Consider the following 17278-nt stretch of genomic DNA (forward strand, 5'->3'; position numbering starts at 1 on the left):
TTGACAATGTTATTAAATATTAGGTCTGATTTATGGAAAGGCTTAATCAATTGGTAGTCCAGGTCGGCTTGGCACTGCACAGAAATTGGGTTATGCTGGGTTTTACTTGATAGAGTTGATCAAGCTACAAGAAAAAAAAAAAGAAAGAAAGAAAGAAAAGAAAAAACCCACCAGCAGAATTAAAGTCTGATTTCATGTGACACAGTTATTATCATACAAATTTGAACCACTTCCAGCTCAATCTGTATTTCATAGTTTCTCCCAATTGATAATTTTAATAATTTGGAAATCAAAAGATAAAATCACATACTTAAATTATCTTTGCTATGACACATGGAAGGAAGGAAAGGCTTTTTAAAATGAAAGCCAGGCACATATCTTGCTACTTTGGTGTGAAAGTGGAAGGAAAATAAAAGTACAAGTGCAGACTATGCAAAGAAGCAGAAACACACTGAGGGACAGAGTCACCAAAGAGCCATTGAAAATTAGAAGTGCGATTGTCCTTCTGTGGCTAAAGAATTTTCCAGAAGTCCCATGGTGGGTAGCTCTTCATCTTTGCCAGGATGCCTGCACTGCACAGAAGCAGGCTCTGAGATTTGGAGAGACTGCTTCTACCTGAAATATTAGGCTCAAGCCCATTTTCCCACTGGCTGGCTTTTTCTTTCTGGTTTCTGGATTTAAGTCATTGTCCTCACTTAGGGAATGACCATCTCCAGTCTGGTTTACTCAGGCTGCACAGGAACTTATAAGATGGTTGACTCTATTACCTGGGGATGCCGGGAGGGACAGCTCTATAGACAAAGGAGAGAGGAAGCATTTCAGTCCAGTAGCTCATGAGGAAGGAAGATTCTAGAATACATCCAAGAACTTTTTCTAATTAAAAAAAATGCAGTACACTTCATTTTCTGACAATACTATAAACTTGCTTTTATGACACTAGTTATAAAAACCTTAACATTTGTCTAGTGCTGGGAGTCATGGTTTTCCTTGGAGAGTCAAATGCAAGAGAAAAGTCTGTGACCTCAAAGCCAGGTCAGGGTATATAAAATGATTATGTCGTAAAAGGAACACTTCCTATGAACTGAAAGAGATCAGATGCTGCATCAGGAAGCTATAGGTATTGGTAAGGAGTCCTTTATTTGCATCCTTCATTATTTACTTTTATACTGACTTATTCAGTATAAAATATATCCTTTTTTTAATTCAGTGAGATCCTAAATAACACCAGATGGTGATAAATTTCTGATGTGACATCAAGAAACCAGGGGCGAGCAGGATGAGAAGGAGGCATTTACCAGATGACCCGACTCCAGATTTATCAACCTCTAGGTGGGAGCTTAATGCTGTATGTTTACCTTTCTCAAGTAACCAGGGCAGGCATGTAGATCTTGCAAAATAGAAAAGGGATGGCTTGCACAGGGAGCCAAACTCCGCCCGACTTGGTCTAGGTTTATTTATTTGGTAAAGCAGGTAGATGCACAAAATGGTATTAATCACAACACTTGCTTTAAGGCATCTGTCCATTTGTGCAGGCATGTCCCTCTTGTATAAATAAATCATTTACTACTTATCATAATGAGAAATGAAAAATAAAAATAAAACCCCTGCTAGTCTAAACCTAATACTGACTCTGACTTACATCCAACAATATGTTTCTTTCCTTCCTGTTGCTCAGCATATCCCATCTGGAGCAACCACTATGGTGAATCTTGTATTTTATCATTACTGTGGATGTGTATGTGAGGGTGTTTTATACATTTTTAAAAGGGTGTGATAGTGTACGTTATTGTTTATTAGTTGACCCATATGAAATGGCCTATCATGAGTTTTTGCTCAATATTATTCTGCTAAGATTCATCCATATTATTCAATGCAGCTGTAGTTCATTCATTTCATTGCATATAATATTTTTCACGCTGTTAATGGTCATTTGGATCACCTCCAGGGTTTTGGCTCTATAAGCAATGCTACTTTTTTTTTTTGTCTCCAGGAGTGCATGTAGACATTTATTTTGGGTGAATACACAGGATTTGAATTGCTGGGCTGTAAGGTACACAATATTCTATTTTATAAGAGAATGACAAACTCTTTTTGAAAGTAGTTGTACTGAATACACTCCCACCAGCAATTAAGCACCTGTTACTCCACATCCTCTTCACCACCTCTCATTTTATGCCAGTCTAATTGGTGTAAAATGATATATCTTTATGGTCTTGATTTGCATTAGCAGATCACTAATGACTTGGAGCATCTCTTTCTATGATTAGCAGCCGTATGTATTGCCTTTTCTGTGAAAGGCCTGTGCAAATCTTTTGCCCATTTTTTTTATTAAATTGTTTGAGTTTTTCTTACTGATTTATAAGTTCATGATATATTCTTGATATTAATTGAATATTGGTTATATGTGTTGTATATGTCCCCTCTTTAAAGTATCTTGTGATAAAGTATCTAACTTTCCGAAGAAGTGTTGTTTTTTTTTTTTTCTTGTAGCAAGTTGCAATGAATCTTCATAAGATCCTCTGTGGATGGAGTATAGGCTTCCTCTGAGATAAAGAAGGCTGGAAGAGGGAACTCAAAGCCCATTCGGCCTAGGCCTCACACTTGCAAAAGGCTTCAATCAACTTTGTGTTCACTGTCTCTAAATGAGGTCACCTACAACTACAAAGACTCACTGTCAGGGAAGAAAGGAGAACCTGCAGCTCTAGACTAGAGAGCCATCTTTTGTGCTGCACTGAGAATTAAGAGGGTCTAATAAATCTTGTGAGCATGAGAATATCACAGTACATTGAATCATATCACTCTGGCTAAATGTAAACATTCAAAAGTATAACATTTTTATATATTTATATATAAATATCTAATATATATATGTCTTTAAGGAGACCCTCCAAAAGGAAATTGCCCAGGCTTCTTTCAACTCTTAAGAAGCCCCAGACAGGGAGAAAAGCATGTTCCATTCACACTGTTGGTGAGTTGTAGAATTGGGATTCACACTCAAATATGCCAGTCTCTAAAGCCCAGACACATTCTGCTATTCAACACAGCTTAACAATAAGGAGAAGTCCCTCAAACAATGACTACTTGAGAACCTGTTCCCAGTCCCAGGACCCATAGAACTGAGGCCACACTCCACTCTGATACCCATGAGCTTCCCAGTCAAGCCTCAGGCCCTATACTCTGGATACCCTGAAGCTCTCTTGGGAAGGAGGGGCTAGCAGTTTGCTAGGACACTTTTCCTCTTAAAGAGCAGGGCAGTGAGCCCTGGTGACCCCCAAATTTTCCCCAAGCTATTGTTAGAAGCAATAAGGTCAGATAGTCACTGAGTGGAGGGAAGTATAAGAGAGAGAGACAGACAGACAGACTAAACACAGACAGACTAAACACACACACACATACACACACACACACACACACACACAGAGATACAGACAGACAGTATATGAGAAAAGTTTCCTCAGAGGTTGGGAGAGCATAGCATGGAGTAAGAATGAGAGGTGACACTGAGGCAGCTGAGTAGGGAGTAGCTACAATGCTCGCCCCAAGGCTTCATATATTTTCTGGACTCCTCATGAATGACTTCAGCCACCTCATGTTGGGAGTACCTGGACAGAAAGATGCCTCCACCAGCATCATCCTTATGACACTTGCCTTCATCCTACCTCCTTCCTCTTCATTGACCTTCAAGGGCTACTCAGAAGCACATGGCAGATGAGTGCCAAAACCTCAGCTTGGACCCTGAGGAGTCAAGGAGTCAGAGACTAACTAGAAGTCTGACTGTATCTCTGATCCTTATTTGTATTATGGGATAATAATGTTCAATGCAGTTTATTGTAGGAAAGCAACTGAAATAAAGGAGCAAAGTTGTATGCACTGCTGAAAAGGGTGATGACCTTTATCACCCTTCTTCTCTGGCTCTGCCCTCTTCCCACTTGTTCCCCAGAGGTTCTGCCCAGTGTATGCTCCATGTCAGGCTTGCTGTCCTTAATGCTACCTCCAAGCACACCTCTTCTTGACAGCACAACCATGAAGACAAGCCCAGCCTACTTGCCAGCCCTTCCCCTGTGTGTGTTCTTCACTATCCCAATACCCTGGCTGACCGTGTGCCCACCTCTCCTGCAGCTCCTCTCCTCACTCCCTCCACCTTTCACTCAATACTCTGCTTCTGCTTTTGCCAAGTGCTCTCACCTGTGATGGGCAGGTACCTGTGTACTACAATCCCTTGAGTCCATGAGGAGAGAGGTCCAGGGCTGTGGGTAAAATGCCTACTCCCCTCTGACCAGCATCCCTTAGCAACTCAGAAGGTTCCTACTAAGCAGCCCCTCTGCTTCTGCAGCCAAGAACAGGCATCTACCTAGAGAATATGATGATGGATTGCCTTGTAGATAACAGTGCTATTCAAAGGCCTCTAGGCAGGTACATCTGGCTTCAGGGATAGCCACACCATACCCCATCGCAGCACATATGCCCAGGCACCAACTCCTGCCTACCTTCCTGATGCCTTCTGAGGGATTGGACACACAGTTGTCAGCCCCTCCATTCTTGCTGATGGTCCTCCAGAGCTCAGCAAATGTGCTGTCCTGTTCCAGGGGATTGGTGCCCTTGGCTCGGAAGTACTCATAGACAGCAGAATCCCGGACGGTGCCATATGATATCTCCACTTGTTTGGACAGGTCCTGGAATGTCCTGAAATGTAGAAAGGCAGCAAAGCATGGGTCCATGCTGCACACTGCACACCGCAGGGATATAAATGGGCTGTAAAACCCTCTTGAATTCTAAGCCCCACCATGTTCCACAGTCCACATTCCTCCACCCAATGTCCAATAGCACAAGTCCCTCAGCCTAGAGCACGACTTGCCTGGCTTCAGTATATCATAGGTATGTGTCCTTTGTGCAGATTAATTCAGTACTATCATATAAAGCCAGTTCCTGCACTGAGCTTGAGGAATAAAATAGGTAGACATGATTCCTGCTCTCAGGAAGCTCAGAGTCCAACTATAGAAATAGGTGTCTAGACAAATCATCAAAGCATAAGAGTCAGGGCAACACAAGACATTAACTACTGAAAGTCTCGAAATTGAATGCCCAGAGAGGCTGTGGCAGGAAAGAACCATGTCAGAAAGACATGATGATCATGACAATGACAATGACTGACAATGACTAGTCCTTGACACTTGGTGCTAGTGTGGGGCAGATACATACCATGAGGCTGGGTCAATTAAAAAGCATCCCTTTCAAAGCTTGCAGATGGGCTGGGGATCCAGCCAGTTATTGACTTTGATCACCAACCTCTACCAATCTGTTTTTCCAAAATATAAAGAAAACTGGATTTTTACATGACACCTTATGCTTTTCAAATGTCGGCATTATTTAAAAGATGGTGAAGATTAGACAAAACACTTCTGAGGGCCTGGATAGGTGGAAGAGAGGTGGTCATTGTGTTAGGTGCAGGCTGGAGGGGCACAGCGTATCAGGAAGACCCCCCCCCCAACTGAGAACAGACATCTGAGCTGGGGATGGAAGAAGAGACTTCTTTCTGGAAGTAGAAATGTAGATTCACCTCAAATTAAGATGGGGGTCTGTCCCAATAAACCCATCTTAGTTTGAATATGTCATTAAATTTAAAATGTGTTAATACCTACCCTCCCAGCTTAGCTTAGCCTACCTTAAACACCCTCAGAAGACTTACATTAGCCTGTAGTTGAGCAAAATCATCTAACACAAAGCTTATTTTAGAATAAAGCATTGAATGTTTCATGCAATTTATTGAATATCTGTAACCAAAAAATCCTGGCAAGAGAGCCCTGATTCCCCTCATGATCACATGGATGATTGGGAGCTGCAGTGCCTGCTGCTGCCCATCATCCTAAGAGAGGATCATACCATGTACCACTAGCCCAGGAAAAGGTCCAAATTCACAATTCAAAGTGCAATTTCTACCAAATGCTTATCACTTTCACACCATCATAAAGTCAAAAATCCCTAAGTTGAAACATTGTTAAGTCGAGAATGTCTGTAGTCAGAGCAGGAAGAACCAATTTGTACAAAGTACATACTTACCCCTGGAAGAGCAGTACCCAGCACAGTGTGCTAAAGATGTCACATGCAAGACAGATTTGCAAAAGTCAGAAATCCCCATGGGGATCCAGGTTCTCTCCAAGCTCCAACCTGATCACTCCTTACTTATTTCTCTTCTAGAAGTCTCAGCCTCTCTTCCTCCCTCTCATCACTACCCCTACATCTCAGTGAGTCACCATTCCCAAGAGAAGAACCCATCTTCCCAGCCTGACCTACACAACCCTCCATCTTCCAGTCTCATCTCTGGAAATGTTTCACCCTCACACAGCACCAGAGCCTATCTTAAATTGAGAAATGCCACCCACCCCCCTTCTATGTCACCAGGCCATCCAACTTCCCTTTGCCTGAAATCCCTTTATCTCAATCATACGCCTATTCTCTTCTAAGAGCCCCTTGAAGACACAGCTGCTGCCTTTCCCCGTGGGAAGCCATCCCCATCCCTAACCTCCCTCTGCTTTCTCCACACCTTGGAGCCTTCTCAGGTAGCATGAGATCACTGGGATTTCCGAGGAGAGCATTCCAGAAAGAGGACAAGCAGGGGCTCTGGAATCCAGCTACCTGCCTTGCCTCGTAGCCCTACCATTACAAATACTGCAGCCTCCCTGTGCCTCGTTCTCTAAGTATTAAAATTAGGAACAGAAGCAGAGCCTAAATAACAGGGGGTTACCAAGGAAGATGAAATGGGATGTGTCTTCAGCTCTCAGAACAGTGCCTGATTCAGTCAGTGCTTGGAAACCAGAAGCCATGATTCCCAGGTAGCACCATACATCTGAGTACCCAGTAGATTGTAAGAATTGGGAAGACTAGAGCTGAAGCAACCCATCTTTGCATCTGTGGTCTGGATGCAGCTCTGATGGCTGCCTTCCTAGCTGACACAGAGAAGGGCCAGCAGTGAGTGGAATGTTTCCTCCTGTTTTGGAGGCACATCCCATAGCATTCCTTCAGTTCCTGCTACATGACCCAAAAACAGAGCTCAGAATTCATTTCAATACATTGCGGATGAAAGGAAACATAACAAATTCGATGAAGGAGTCTTTCTAATTATTGTTCATTATTTATATCTAATTGAAGCAAGATGTTCCTTTGCTTGAAGGGCCCCAAGGGTTGTAACTCTGTCGTAATTTGCCTGTAATGAAAGGAGGGGAATTTTTTTTTTTTTACCACATTTTAAAAATTTTTTCTCATGGTAATACAAACAAACACAAGGCTTTGATGAATGGGAAACATCAGGATGAATTACACAGTTGAGTCTAAATACTGAACTACTCTAAATTACTGCAGTTTCCCTGAGTATGGAATGAATGCATAAGTGCCAGGGAGCTCTGCACTCCTGTTTCATCCATGCATTTGAAATGGAGATTTCCTCTCTAGTCTTGGTATTTATTCACAACAGCACCCATGGCCAGAGGCTTGGGGAGCATCTCTGGATGACAAGCAGGCAACCCGAATGTTTATGGTGCTGTTTCCCTTTCTATTCCAGTAGGCTCATTGTTCCCATCTCAGAAAATCATCTTGATCTTCCTCTCCCAGTCTCACCACCAAGACCCCATGGCCTGATCCATCACCTCTCATAGACACAAACTGTGCAGAGACATCTCTATCACAGATGCACACTCCCTCTTTAAAAAAGGGTTTCCAGGCTCACTAGCATAAGCCACACACAGTGGGTGCTACCATAATATTTTAGGGTGAATAAACCTATGCAAGATTATCTGGGAGGTTGGAAAAGAGGATCCAACTAGTCATACACCAAAGCCATCCTCTCCCTGGGCAGTCTTCCTCTTGTCAGAGTACATGGTTTTGGAAGGAAACCATGCTTCAGGGGAGAATAAAGGAGAGCAAGGACAGCCAGCCATCCAGGTTGCCAAGCCAATGCTGGCAGTCAGCAGAAGACAGATGTTGAAGCCAGATAGGATGCCCATCCGAAAAAGCGAAAGAAGCTTGGCCAGGAGGAGGTGGTGATGGCAGCACACTAACTTCAGCACTTCTCTGAAGCCCGTCTCTTCAGCTACAACTGCTAACATGTATCCAGGCACTCGCACCTCAGGGAGATGAAGGATGTACCTGCCCATCACAAGTGGGGTTTCTGTAAGCATAGGGCACACCTTGCAACCCAATAAAGTCATTCCATCAGTTATTTTCCCAATAATTTCTGAGTGTCTACTAGATAAGGCACAGTGGCACCTAGAAGGTGGATAAAAAGTGAGCATCCTACAGGATTTGCAGCAGGAGATGGGTGAATGATAGAGAAATCAACCAAAATTATTGAACAATACAAGTGGGATGGAAATACAGGTTCATATGGGGCTCCCAGAGACACAGGAGGAGCTGTTAATCCTTGGCCAGAGTTAGGGGAAGCCTTCTTAAAGAGGAGGTGTTAAGCTGAGCCAGAAGGATGAGTGGAGCAGCCAGGTAGAGAACCAAGGTGTAGGGCATTCCAGGAAGAGAAGAGATTACCAGAGAAGGCCCTGGTGTGCAGAGAAAATACGGATCATGTGGGACACACATCATGGGGCAATTTTTACCAATTAAAAAGACTGGCAATTTTACCAGTTAAATAGGTCTAGGAAACTGGCAGACCTGGATGAGGGTCCTGACTCTGAACACCTTATCTGTTTGACATACTTCAGTGGTTCTCCAAGTGGTTCCCAGATCTGTAGTCTCACTAACACCTGGGTCCTTTCGAGACATGCACATTCTTGACTCCTAACCCAAACCTATGGAATTGGAAACTCTGAGGCTGGCACTCATCAGTCTGTGATTCTAATGGATCCAGACCCACTGACTGAGGCAAGTTATCTATGACTGAGGTATTAGTGTTCATAATTCATACCTATCTCACAGGGTTGGCAAACACTAATGATTACAGGCATGTACCCAGCACATAGTCAATGTTCAATAAATGCTGCTCCTCTGTTAGACTACCAATAAGTAGCCCAAATGGAATCATCAGGGCCATGTGATAGAGTTATGGATACTGGCTGGGGTGGTTGCACCTTGATGGAAGAAGGTGTGAGCAGGCAGCGTGACTCACTTTCTAGGATCAGATGTCCCCATTGAGCCACCTATCTCTTCAGTAAGAAAGCTGAGGCCCATCCATCTTTTTCTACCTCACTATCAAGATACATACAAATGCTTCTTATTGGCATTTAATAGTGTGTGGCCTTATTAACAGCACATACTTTAGGTACCTAGGATAAGTAACATGATGACCTTGGGAAGTCTAAACCTAGGCTGAGCATGGAGACATCCAAACTCCACTGGCAGGCAAGACCTTTGTTTCATGGGAAATGATGGGACTGCTTCAGAGTCCTCCCTAGGAAAGTAATGAACATCTGGAAAAGAAACTGCTCAGGAGGAATGGCTTCAAAAGTATTGCCCCCAGGAGCCCAGCTGAGTCTGGATTGGCATGTGAGGCTTACCCCATCACTGTTTGCTATGCCTCTCACTTTGAATAACATCTGATGTTGGAATCCTCCCATGGCAAAACCTACCCTCTCCTGCAAATTTACCTTTGGACCAATATTCATTCAACTATGCTCTACTAAAACTGGGTTTGGGACCAATAGAGGTTGCTTCTATCTCTGGATTGCTGATTTTGGGGTCACCTCTAGCTGAAAGCATAGCTGACACCTATGAGCACATCAGACTATCTTGGCAAAAGGACTCTGCAAGCATTCCTTGACTCTGATGCAGTTTCCCCCCATTGCACATGCATCTCCCAGAAGTCCCACAAGGTCTCCTTCAGCTGTAGCCAAGGACAGTCCCCCCAGCTCAGCCCCATCTCCCTCCCTTCCCACACCTTTCCCCATAAATCAATCTTACTATTTCCTAGATACATTTTCATTAACAAAGAGATAAATGTGTTTGCAGCATGAGAAAAATCGATAATACAGAATTTATAAACACATCTTTGCATGTTAACAGAAATATTTACATTGGCAATGGAGATAAATACACTTGCAACAAGAGCAGAATCAATATACAGTATATGTAATACAGATTTCAACAACTATGGGGATGCCCTATCATGAGCCTGACAAATCTAAATCCTGAAGCCCTGTTATTCTTTCTGAAGGAGAAAAGAAAATAGTGGAGTGGCTCAAAAGACACAGAAGGGTGGGGAAGTTCATCCCTATAATTTGAAGCTGTCTTAACTACAGTGAGCAGATGGGTTTACTATCATTCCAGCAGTCTTCTCTTTCTGTCTCATGTTGAATTCTACAAGAGATGATGTTGCACAAAGCAATTGAGCCTGACTTGCTGGGCTTCCACAATCTGCCCATGGATCTTTCAGCACCATGAAGCATCCACTGCCGAGTTTCACTCCTCCTGGGTTTCTCCCCCAGGGTTCCTCCCCCATGTTCTCTCATGTCTCCCTCCTCTACCAGCCTTTACCCATGCAGTGCAAGGCTTTCCACGTGCCTTCCTTCTTTCATCATTCTATTTGCTGAGCACCTGTTTATGTGAGGGCTGGCCCTGGAGCTAGGAATAGGGCAACACAAACTTCCCACCTTGTGGAGCTCAGATTATTGAGGAAGAGAGAGACAAGCACCATCAACCAAGCAACACAATAATGCTGGGGTCAGTAAACTTCTTAGAAAGGGACATAGGTGGGCTCTGACAGCCACATACATACACTCTGTCACATGTCTCTCCCCCCACTTTTAACTTTAAAATGTTTTAGAGAAGAAAAGCAGTCTCAATTTTCAGGCAATAAGAAAACAGTCTGCAGGTCTGAAGTGGCCGGTGGGAGCAGAGTCAGGTAACCTCTGATGTTATGTATCAAGTGAGGAAAAGTAGCAGGAAGATTAACAGAGCAGAGCAAGGGTTACAGAAAAAAAAAAAATGGAGTGAGTGACAGGGCAGAGAAGCCAGGACATGTATTCTAGCTATAGGAGTTGACTCCTAGGGTGTGTGTTTTCTTGCACCAGTAAGAGAGGAGCCAAGAAGAGCCCACCCACAGAGAGCCCTGCAGAAGTCATCCTGCCTAGGAGCAGAGGAAGTGAAGCTCACAAATCAGTTTCTCCTACTCTGCAACCTTCCTCCACGCCTTCTGGAAAGCCCCGAGTAAGCCTGTGCTGGGGTACACACAGGCTCCCTGTATCCAAAACCTAGCCAGGGTGCGATTCTGAGTAGCCAGCGAGTAACTGCAGATCCAAATCCCAATTGGGAAAAACTGACTCAGTAACCCTGCATGAGGACACTTACTGACCCACCAGGATGAAAGCCAAGTGGCCCATGACAGGAAAACACATGCTCTCCTAGACCACAAAGCCCTTCTTCAAACCTGAGTGCGAATGCCGCCTCAGAGGCTCAGCTACTGGGTACTTCCTCCCTCTTCCAACTTCCCACCACAGTTTTCTTTCCAAGTATATTTCCTTTAGACTTAATAATGGTAATAACTATTTAATAATAACTATTTAATTTGTAATTACTATTTAATAATTATAATAACTTCTTAACTATTATTATAATTATGCTCTCATTAGTTATTGTTTTAAATATTTTATTGTGCCTAATTTATAAACTAAACTTTATTGTAGGTGTGTATGTATAGGAAAAGCAGCATATAGAATTCTGGGTCCTACTCTTGGTTTCTGGCCTTCACCAGAAGTTTTGGTCTGTATGTTTCTCAAGTAATGGAAGATTATTGTACCGCTAGAATTAAAACATGCTCTAAATAAATCACTAAGATAAAATAAAAACACCTCTAGACATTTATACATAGTATCCATTTTCATTCTGATAAAATGCAACCATTAATAGATGTAGATAAATATTTAAAAAAAAAAACAGGAGGAATAAAGCAGAGGACAGTTGACTGTCACTTCTTACAAATGTATTTCTGTAAAATTACCATTTTTATCATGCTATAAATAAAAATGTGATCCGAATGAGTTTTAAAATCCCTCTGACGCCCAACCATCAGTCCTGGGCCTTGGAACATAATTCTGTGCTCTCCTCTGTCCTTTGTGGCCACTGGCTTTTCTAATGGCTAGAGAGTTGCTCCTGATGCATCTAGAGGAAGGAAGCCTCTGTTCTCCCCAGCCCATCAAATGTCATCCAGCCATAAAATAAACTCTACAAGGACTGGGGTAGTTCCATTTTCAGTCCCTAGAGCCAGACAAACACATCCAACTAACCCCAAAAGGACCAAGGGGGACCCAGAGAGACAGGGCTGAGAGTCCCAGGCCAGGCTCTTGGACTTTACCTCACTTCTGCTTCTTCTGCCTGGATTCAGTCCTGGCCCCAAAGGAAACAAGAGTGGCCCTGTGTGAGTCCCTGAAAGGTGGGCACATGCATCACATGTTTCTTATTTGCAAAACTTGTCCTAGACATGGAAGTGACCAGGGCTCAGTAATGAACACCTTGATGAGGTCAGGTAACTGTGAGTCAGGTCCTCACATATGGTCCATATTCGACAGTAAGTTGAATCTGGGGGTCTCTAATGTGCTTGGCAATGACAGACTCTGTCTGGAAACCTTCTGCACCTCAGCTTCTGTCTCCTCAACCTCTTCACAGCTACCCTGCTCATGGGGTGTCCTCCCAGAGGATCTCCTGCTCTCTCAAGCCTGAGTCTTCTTTCAGGAACAATGTATGAGAGGAATCAGCTCAGCTGTCACGTCCTCTCAAAAGAGTGAGTCCACACCTACTGGGTCTATAGTCCTCAATGCTTTCTGGGCTGAGCCCCATATTGATGTTTACCCTCTTATATTCCACATGTTAACTCCCTTACTCAACTGTGAGCTCCCTTGGGCCATGGACTGTGTTCATCTCTGGATCTCCTCACCCCACATGTGGGCTGATAGATAGCAGTGCTGAGTTCATGTTTTCTAGAATAATCAAATCTAATTTAAACTAACTCTGTGTTTATAGCTAAAAGGCTGAATATGGTGAAGGTGAATCCAGGCTGGAGACCAGCATGATGATTGGTCTAACCTTAGGATCACTAACCTCCTAACATCAAGTAGACTTGATATAGCCTGGCAATCTTCTAAATTTCCCTGTGCAATTCATTCTCCCACTCTCCTGGATGACTCTTAGATAATGACCCTACTTATTATTATTTCCTAAGAAGGTAGAAGCCATCAGTAAAGAACTTTGCTATCCTAAATAACTCTCTTTTCTAAAACCACCAAATGCAAGCCTGACCTCCTTTTAAACCAGTGGCTCTGCCCTTGCTCCTATTTATCTCTGCTTCTGTTCTCTCCTAGATCCCAGACTTTCTTGCCTTCTCAAAGTACATTGCTCTTGCCGTTGTCACCTCTATCTCCTCCATCACAAAATTGCTTCTCTTTACGGATCATTTCCATCAGCTTGAAAACACATACATCTTCTACCTTAAAAAAAAAAAAAATTCCTTCTTTGATATTGCATCCTCCTCCAGCCACCCCTCCTGCTCTCTGGAGAGTTTTCTACAATTATCATCTCCATTACCCTCTTCTCATTTCTCACCATCCTGTCTTACTCAAGTTTTCATCCCACCACTGAATGGAAGCTGCTTTTGTGAAGGTCATTAATGGTCTCCCAAATACCGCAGCCAGTTCCCAGTCCTCACTCTAACTCCCACCTGCAGCATTTGGTGGAAACATCACTTTATCCCTTCTGAAACTCTCTTTCCTTTGGTTTCTAAGCTGTCATTCTAGTATCTCTTCTCCCATCTTGCAGTCACCTCCATATCCATCATCTTCCCCAGTTCTCTCTTTTCATAGACTCTGAATCTTGGAGGGTTCCAGAGCTCAAGAGTCAGATTCTTTCTCTTCTCTGGTGACAGTGCTTTTGCCATGTTCTCATCAAATCTATTGGCTGGAGATATATCTGTACATTAGTGATTTCAAATGTACCACTCCAGCCCTGACCCACCCCACTAACTCCAGGCAACTGCCCCTGACAACTTTATTTGGATGGCTAGTAGGTACCCAGTACTTAACTCAAGTACTTAAATTGCAAACCCCCAAACCCAGCAACAAACCCTCTCTTCCTCTAGTTCTCTCACCTCAAAGCAGCTCTATTTGCAATGCTGAGGCCAAAAGTCTTAGAATAACTACCAACTTCTCTCTTTATTACATATCTCATGTACAATTTCAGCATATCCAGTCTCTTCTACTGTCAAGAGAAATTCAGAATCTAATCTCTTCTCATCTCCTTCACCATGAGCCATTCTACATCACACCAGGATATTAAGGTCATCTCTTGAATAGTCTGCTTCCACCTTTAACTCCCATAGTCTATTCCCTGGGAGGAAGCAAAGCTTTCTTTTGAAAATACATACCAGATCATATCATCACCTCATTGTTCAAAACCCTCCAATGGCTTTTTGTCTCTCAGATAAACATACAAAATCCTCTTGTGGCCTGGAATTTCCACATGATCTGGACCCAATACCTCTGATCTTACCACATCTGCCTGCTTGTCCTCCTACCTTGGGGTTCTGTCATTGTATTTTATCCTCAGTCTAGTATACTCTTCCCTCACATCTCTAATTGGCCCACTTTCTCTGTGTCTTGAGTCTCTGATCAAATGTCACCTTCTCCAGGAGCCCTTTGCTGACAACCCTACATAAAACACACACTCCTTAAACCACATGATAAAAAATAAAGAAACATATCAAAGCCTGACATGGATGGCTGTTTAAAGTCAATGTTCCCCCTTAGAATGTGACTTGTCTGTCCACCTTATTGCTGTATCACCAGCACCTACACCTTGGGTGGTCAACTATCCAAGTTTATCCAGGACTGAGGAATTTCCTGAGGTGCAGGAATTTTAGTACCCAAACCAACAAAATACCAGCCAAATTGAGATAATTTGCCTCCTACCCAAACAGGGTCTGGCACATGGTAGACTCTGCAACGAACATGCGTTATATATAAGAATCATATTGAATATATGAATTAGGCTAAAAGTTGCCTTCAAAACATCTAAGTTGGAAATTCTGTTGGAAAAGTCTTCATCTTGAGTCAATCAGTCTCATTTAAGGATCAGAGTTTGATAGGTCATCTGCAGAGAAGCAGGATTAGCAATGACTTGAAATGCTTGAATTGAAGAGCTTTGGCCCTGGACCAGGAGGCCAGCATAAACTCTGCAGGTCACAGCCACCCCTGGAACAGATCACTAAGGAACCTGGGAGTCAGGCCTGCAGGGTTCATCCTCAGGGTGTTGGTACTTCAAGATCTAGCTTCTTCATATACCTAATGGAAATCCACGTACACTGGCTGAGAGAATTCCCCTGGGGACACAGCTGCTCCCCTGGGAACTGGGTCCCTAACACTCTGTGGAAACCCTGCAGAAGCAACCCTGCCATCAGGCAGCATCTCCATTCTAAGAGTATGGCTGGCTCCCAGGTCTCAACATCCGCAAATATTTGCTGCCACAAATCAATACAAAAGCAAGATGCACCATTAACCTTTAATATATCAGTGCTGGGGCTCTTAATCCATTATGAGACTGTCATAAATGTGACTGAAATGCAAATCAGAATAGCAACCTTCTGGGAGGTTGTGAAGGTGCCTTCCCTCCCTCCTGGCAGCCTGACTCCCCCTCCATTCCAGAGCAACAACCCAACTCTCTTGTCTCCCTGCCTAGTTGTTGTTTGTTTATTTTTTTTTACCACTCTTTCTTCCCTCTTCTTCTTTGGAGATGTCTGAGTCCCTCTACTATGTCTGCTTCCCCAGCAGTCACTTGATAAGCATATTGAGCTAGAAGAAAGACACAATAATAGTAACTCCCACACTCTGCTAATGCTTCATTTGTGTTACCTTATTTAACCTAGCAATAATCCTCTTGTAAGGTTATTATCCCCCACCCCTCCTTTTACAGATGAAGAAACAAAGGTTTGGGGGATCAAGGAATTGATGGGAGGTTATAGAAGGAACGAGCCAAGGAATTGTCTTCACTATCAGGGCTGCTCACCAATACACCTCAGCATCATCCAGTGGAGATGGTAAGTAACCCACTGCTAGGTGGGGAGGATTAACAAGTACACCAATGATTAATAGCCTCATGCAAAATGCACCAATAGAATTAACCACAGAATCATGGCAACAGGATCTGGAGCCTATCCCAGTTTGACGTGTGAAGCATTGGAGGGTGGGGCAAAGACAAGGTTAGTAGGAAAGGTGAGGCCAAGGAGGGAGCAGGGAAAGTGAAGCCAAGACTTAAAGAGAAAGAGAAAATTGACACATAGAGGAGAGGATTGAAGAGGTTCTGGGCAAAGGTAGCAATATTTTCTTCTGATCATGGATGTGTGTAAGAGAGTGAAACATACTGGGAACTACTTATATTTTACTAGGAGGAGCAGAAACGGTAAATAACTAAGAAGCATTGAGGATAGGATAGAGAGACAACAATTACCCATAAAATACTTAGCAGATAGTTATAATGGAACTGCAGAGGTGCACAGATAATGGAAAAATGATGAACTATCAATGCTTCCCAGACAAACATAGGGTCAGAGAATGAATGAGATGAGCAGGTGGCTTGTCCTGTACACTGTACAGCAGGGAAGCTTTACTCTGGAAAGCATGATATATGCATTTTTAGAAAGAGCTGGGGGAATAGCAGTAGGTTCAAGCGCCCATGTGCAGGTCTGGGTGTGCGTGTATGGGTGAGTGTGCATTGCAGGGCCCCGGGTCAGGAATAGGAAAGGAATGGCAGAGGAGGGTTTAGCTAGAAGACCCATACTCTCAGACTAAGAAAAACCACTCACTAGGACAAACTTTAAAATAAAGGAGTAGTGTTGGTAGAGGCAAAGCATCCTCAGTAGTGGGATGGCACCCCATAGGAAGCAGATTCGTGTGACAGAAAAAACAACAGCAGCAGCTGGTGCAGAGGTTGCAGCACAAGAGACACCTGCACACCTGAGCTTGTTTATAGATCTGGCAATCAGTACTCACTGTGCAAGAAAACAGACTCGGGCCCTTCCCTCGTGGGAAAGCTGGAGAGAAAATACTAGCGCACACAAGCCTATTATTGAACAATGCAAAACCAGCTGTAATTAAATGTGAAGCTATATGATGCTACCCGTTCTGAGTCAGCTTGCAGAAAAATCACATTAACAAGGATACAGACTCTGGGGGAAAGTTTAGGAGAGAGAGTTTGGAGGATAAAAGTGTGTTTGGTATTGATGAGTCTTGTTTGTGGTCATAGGATAGAAGGAGTCCTACTTTGTGCCAAGTGCTGTTACAGGGATTGGTTTGTTTTA

The 17278-nt window shown here is 43.3% G+C and overlaps 1 protein-coding gene across 2 annotated transcripts in view; it reads right to left on the bottom strand.

Annotated features, from left to right (window-relative positions):
• The window catches only part of Grid1 (glutamate ionotropic receptor delta type subunit 1), a 703077-nt gene that overhangs the window by 42133 nt on the left and 643666 nt on the right, over positions 1-17278 (bottom strand). For both annotated transcript variants that reach the window (XM_048801681.1, XM_048801682.1), the window contains exon 13: positions 4488-4683. In XM_048801681.1, coding sequence (XP_048657638.1) covers positions 4488-4683 — 196 coding nt within the window. The remainder of the gene's footprint in view (positions 1-4487; positions 4684-17278) is intronic.

The sequence above is a fragment of the Marmota marmota genome, unplaced genomic scaffold (genome assembly GCF_001458135.2).
Source record: "Marmota marmota marmota unplaced genomic scaffold, marMar, whole genome shotgun sequence".
Taxonomy (NCBI): Eukaryota; Metazoa; Chordata; class Mammalia; order Rodentia; family Sciuridae; genus Marmota; species Marmota marmota.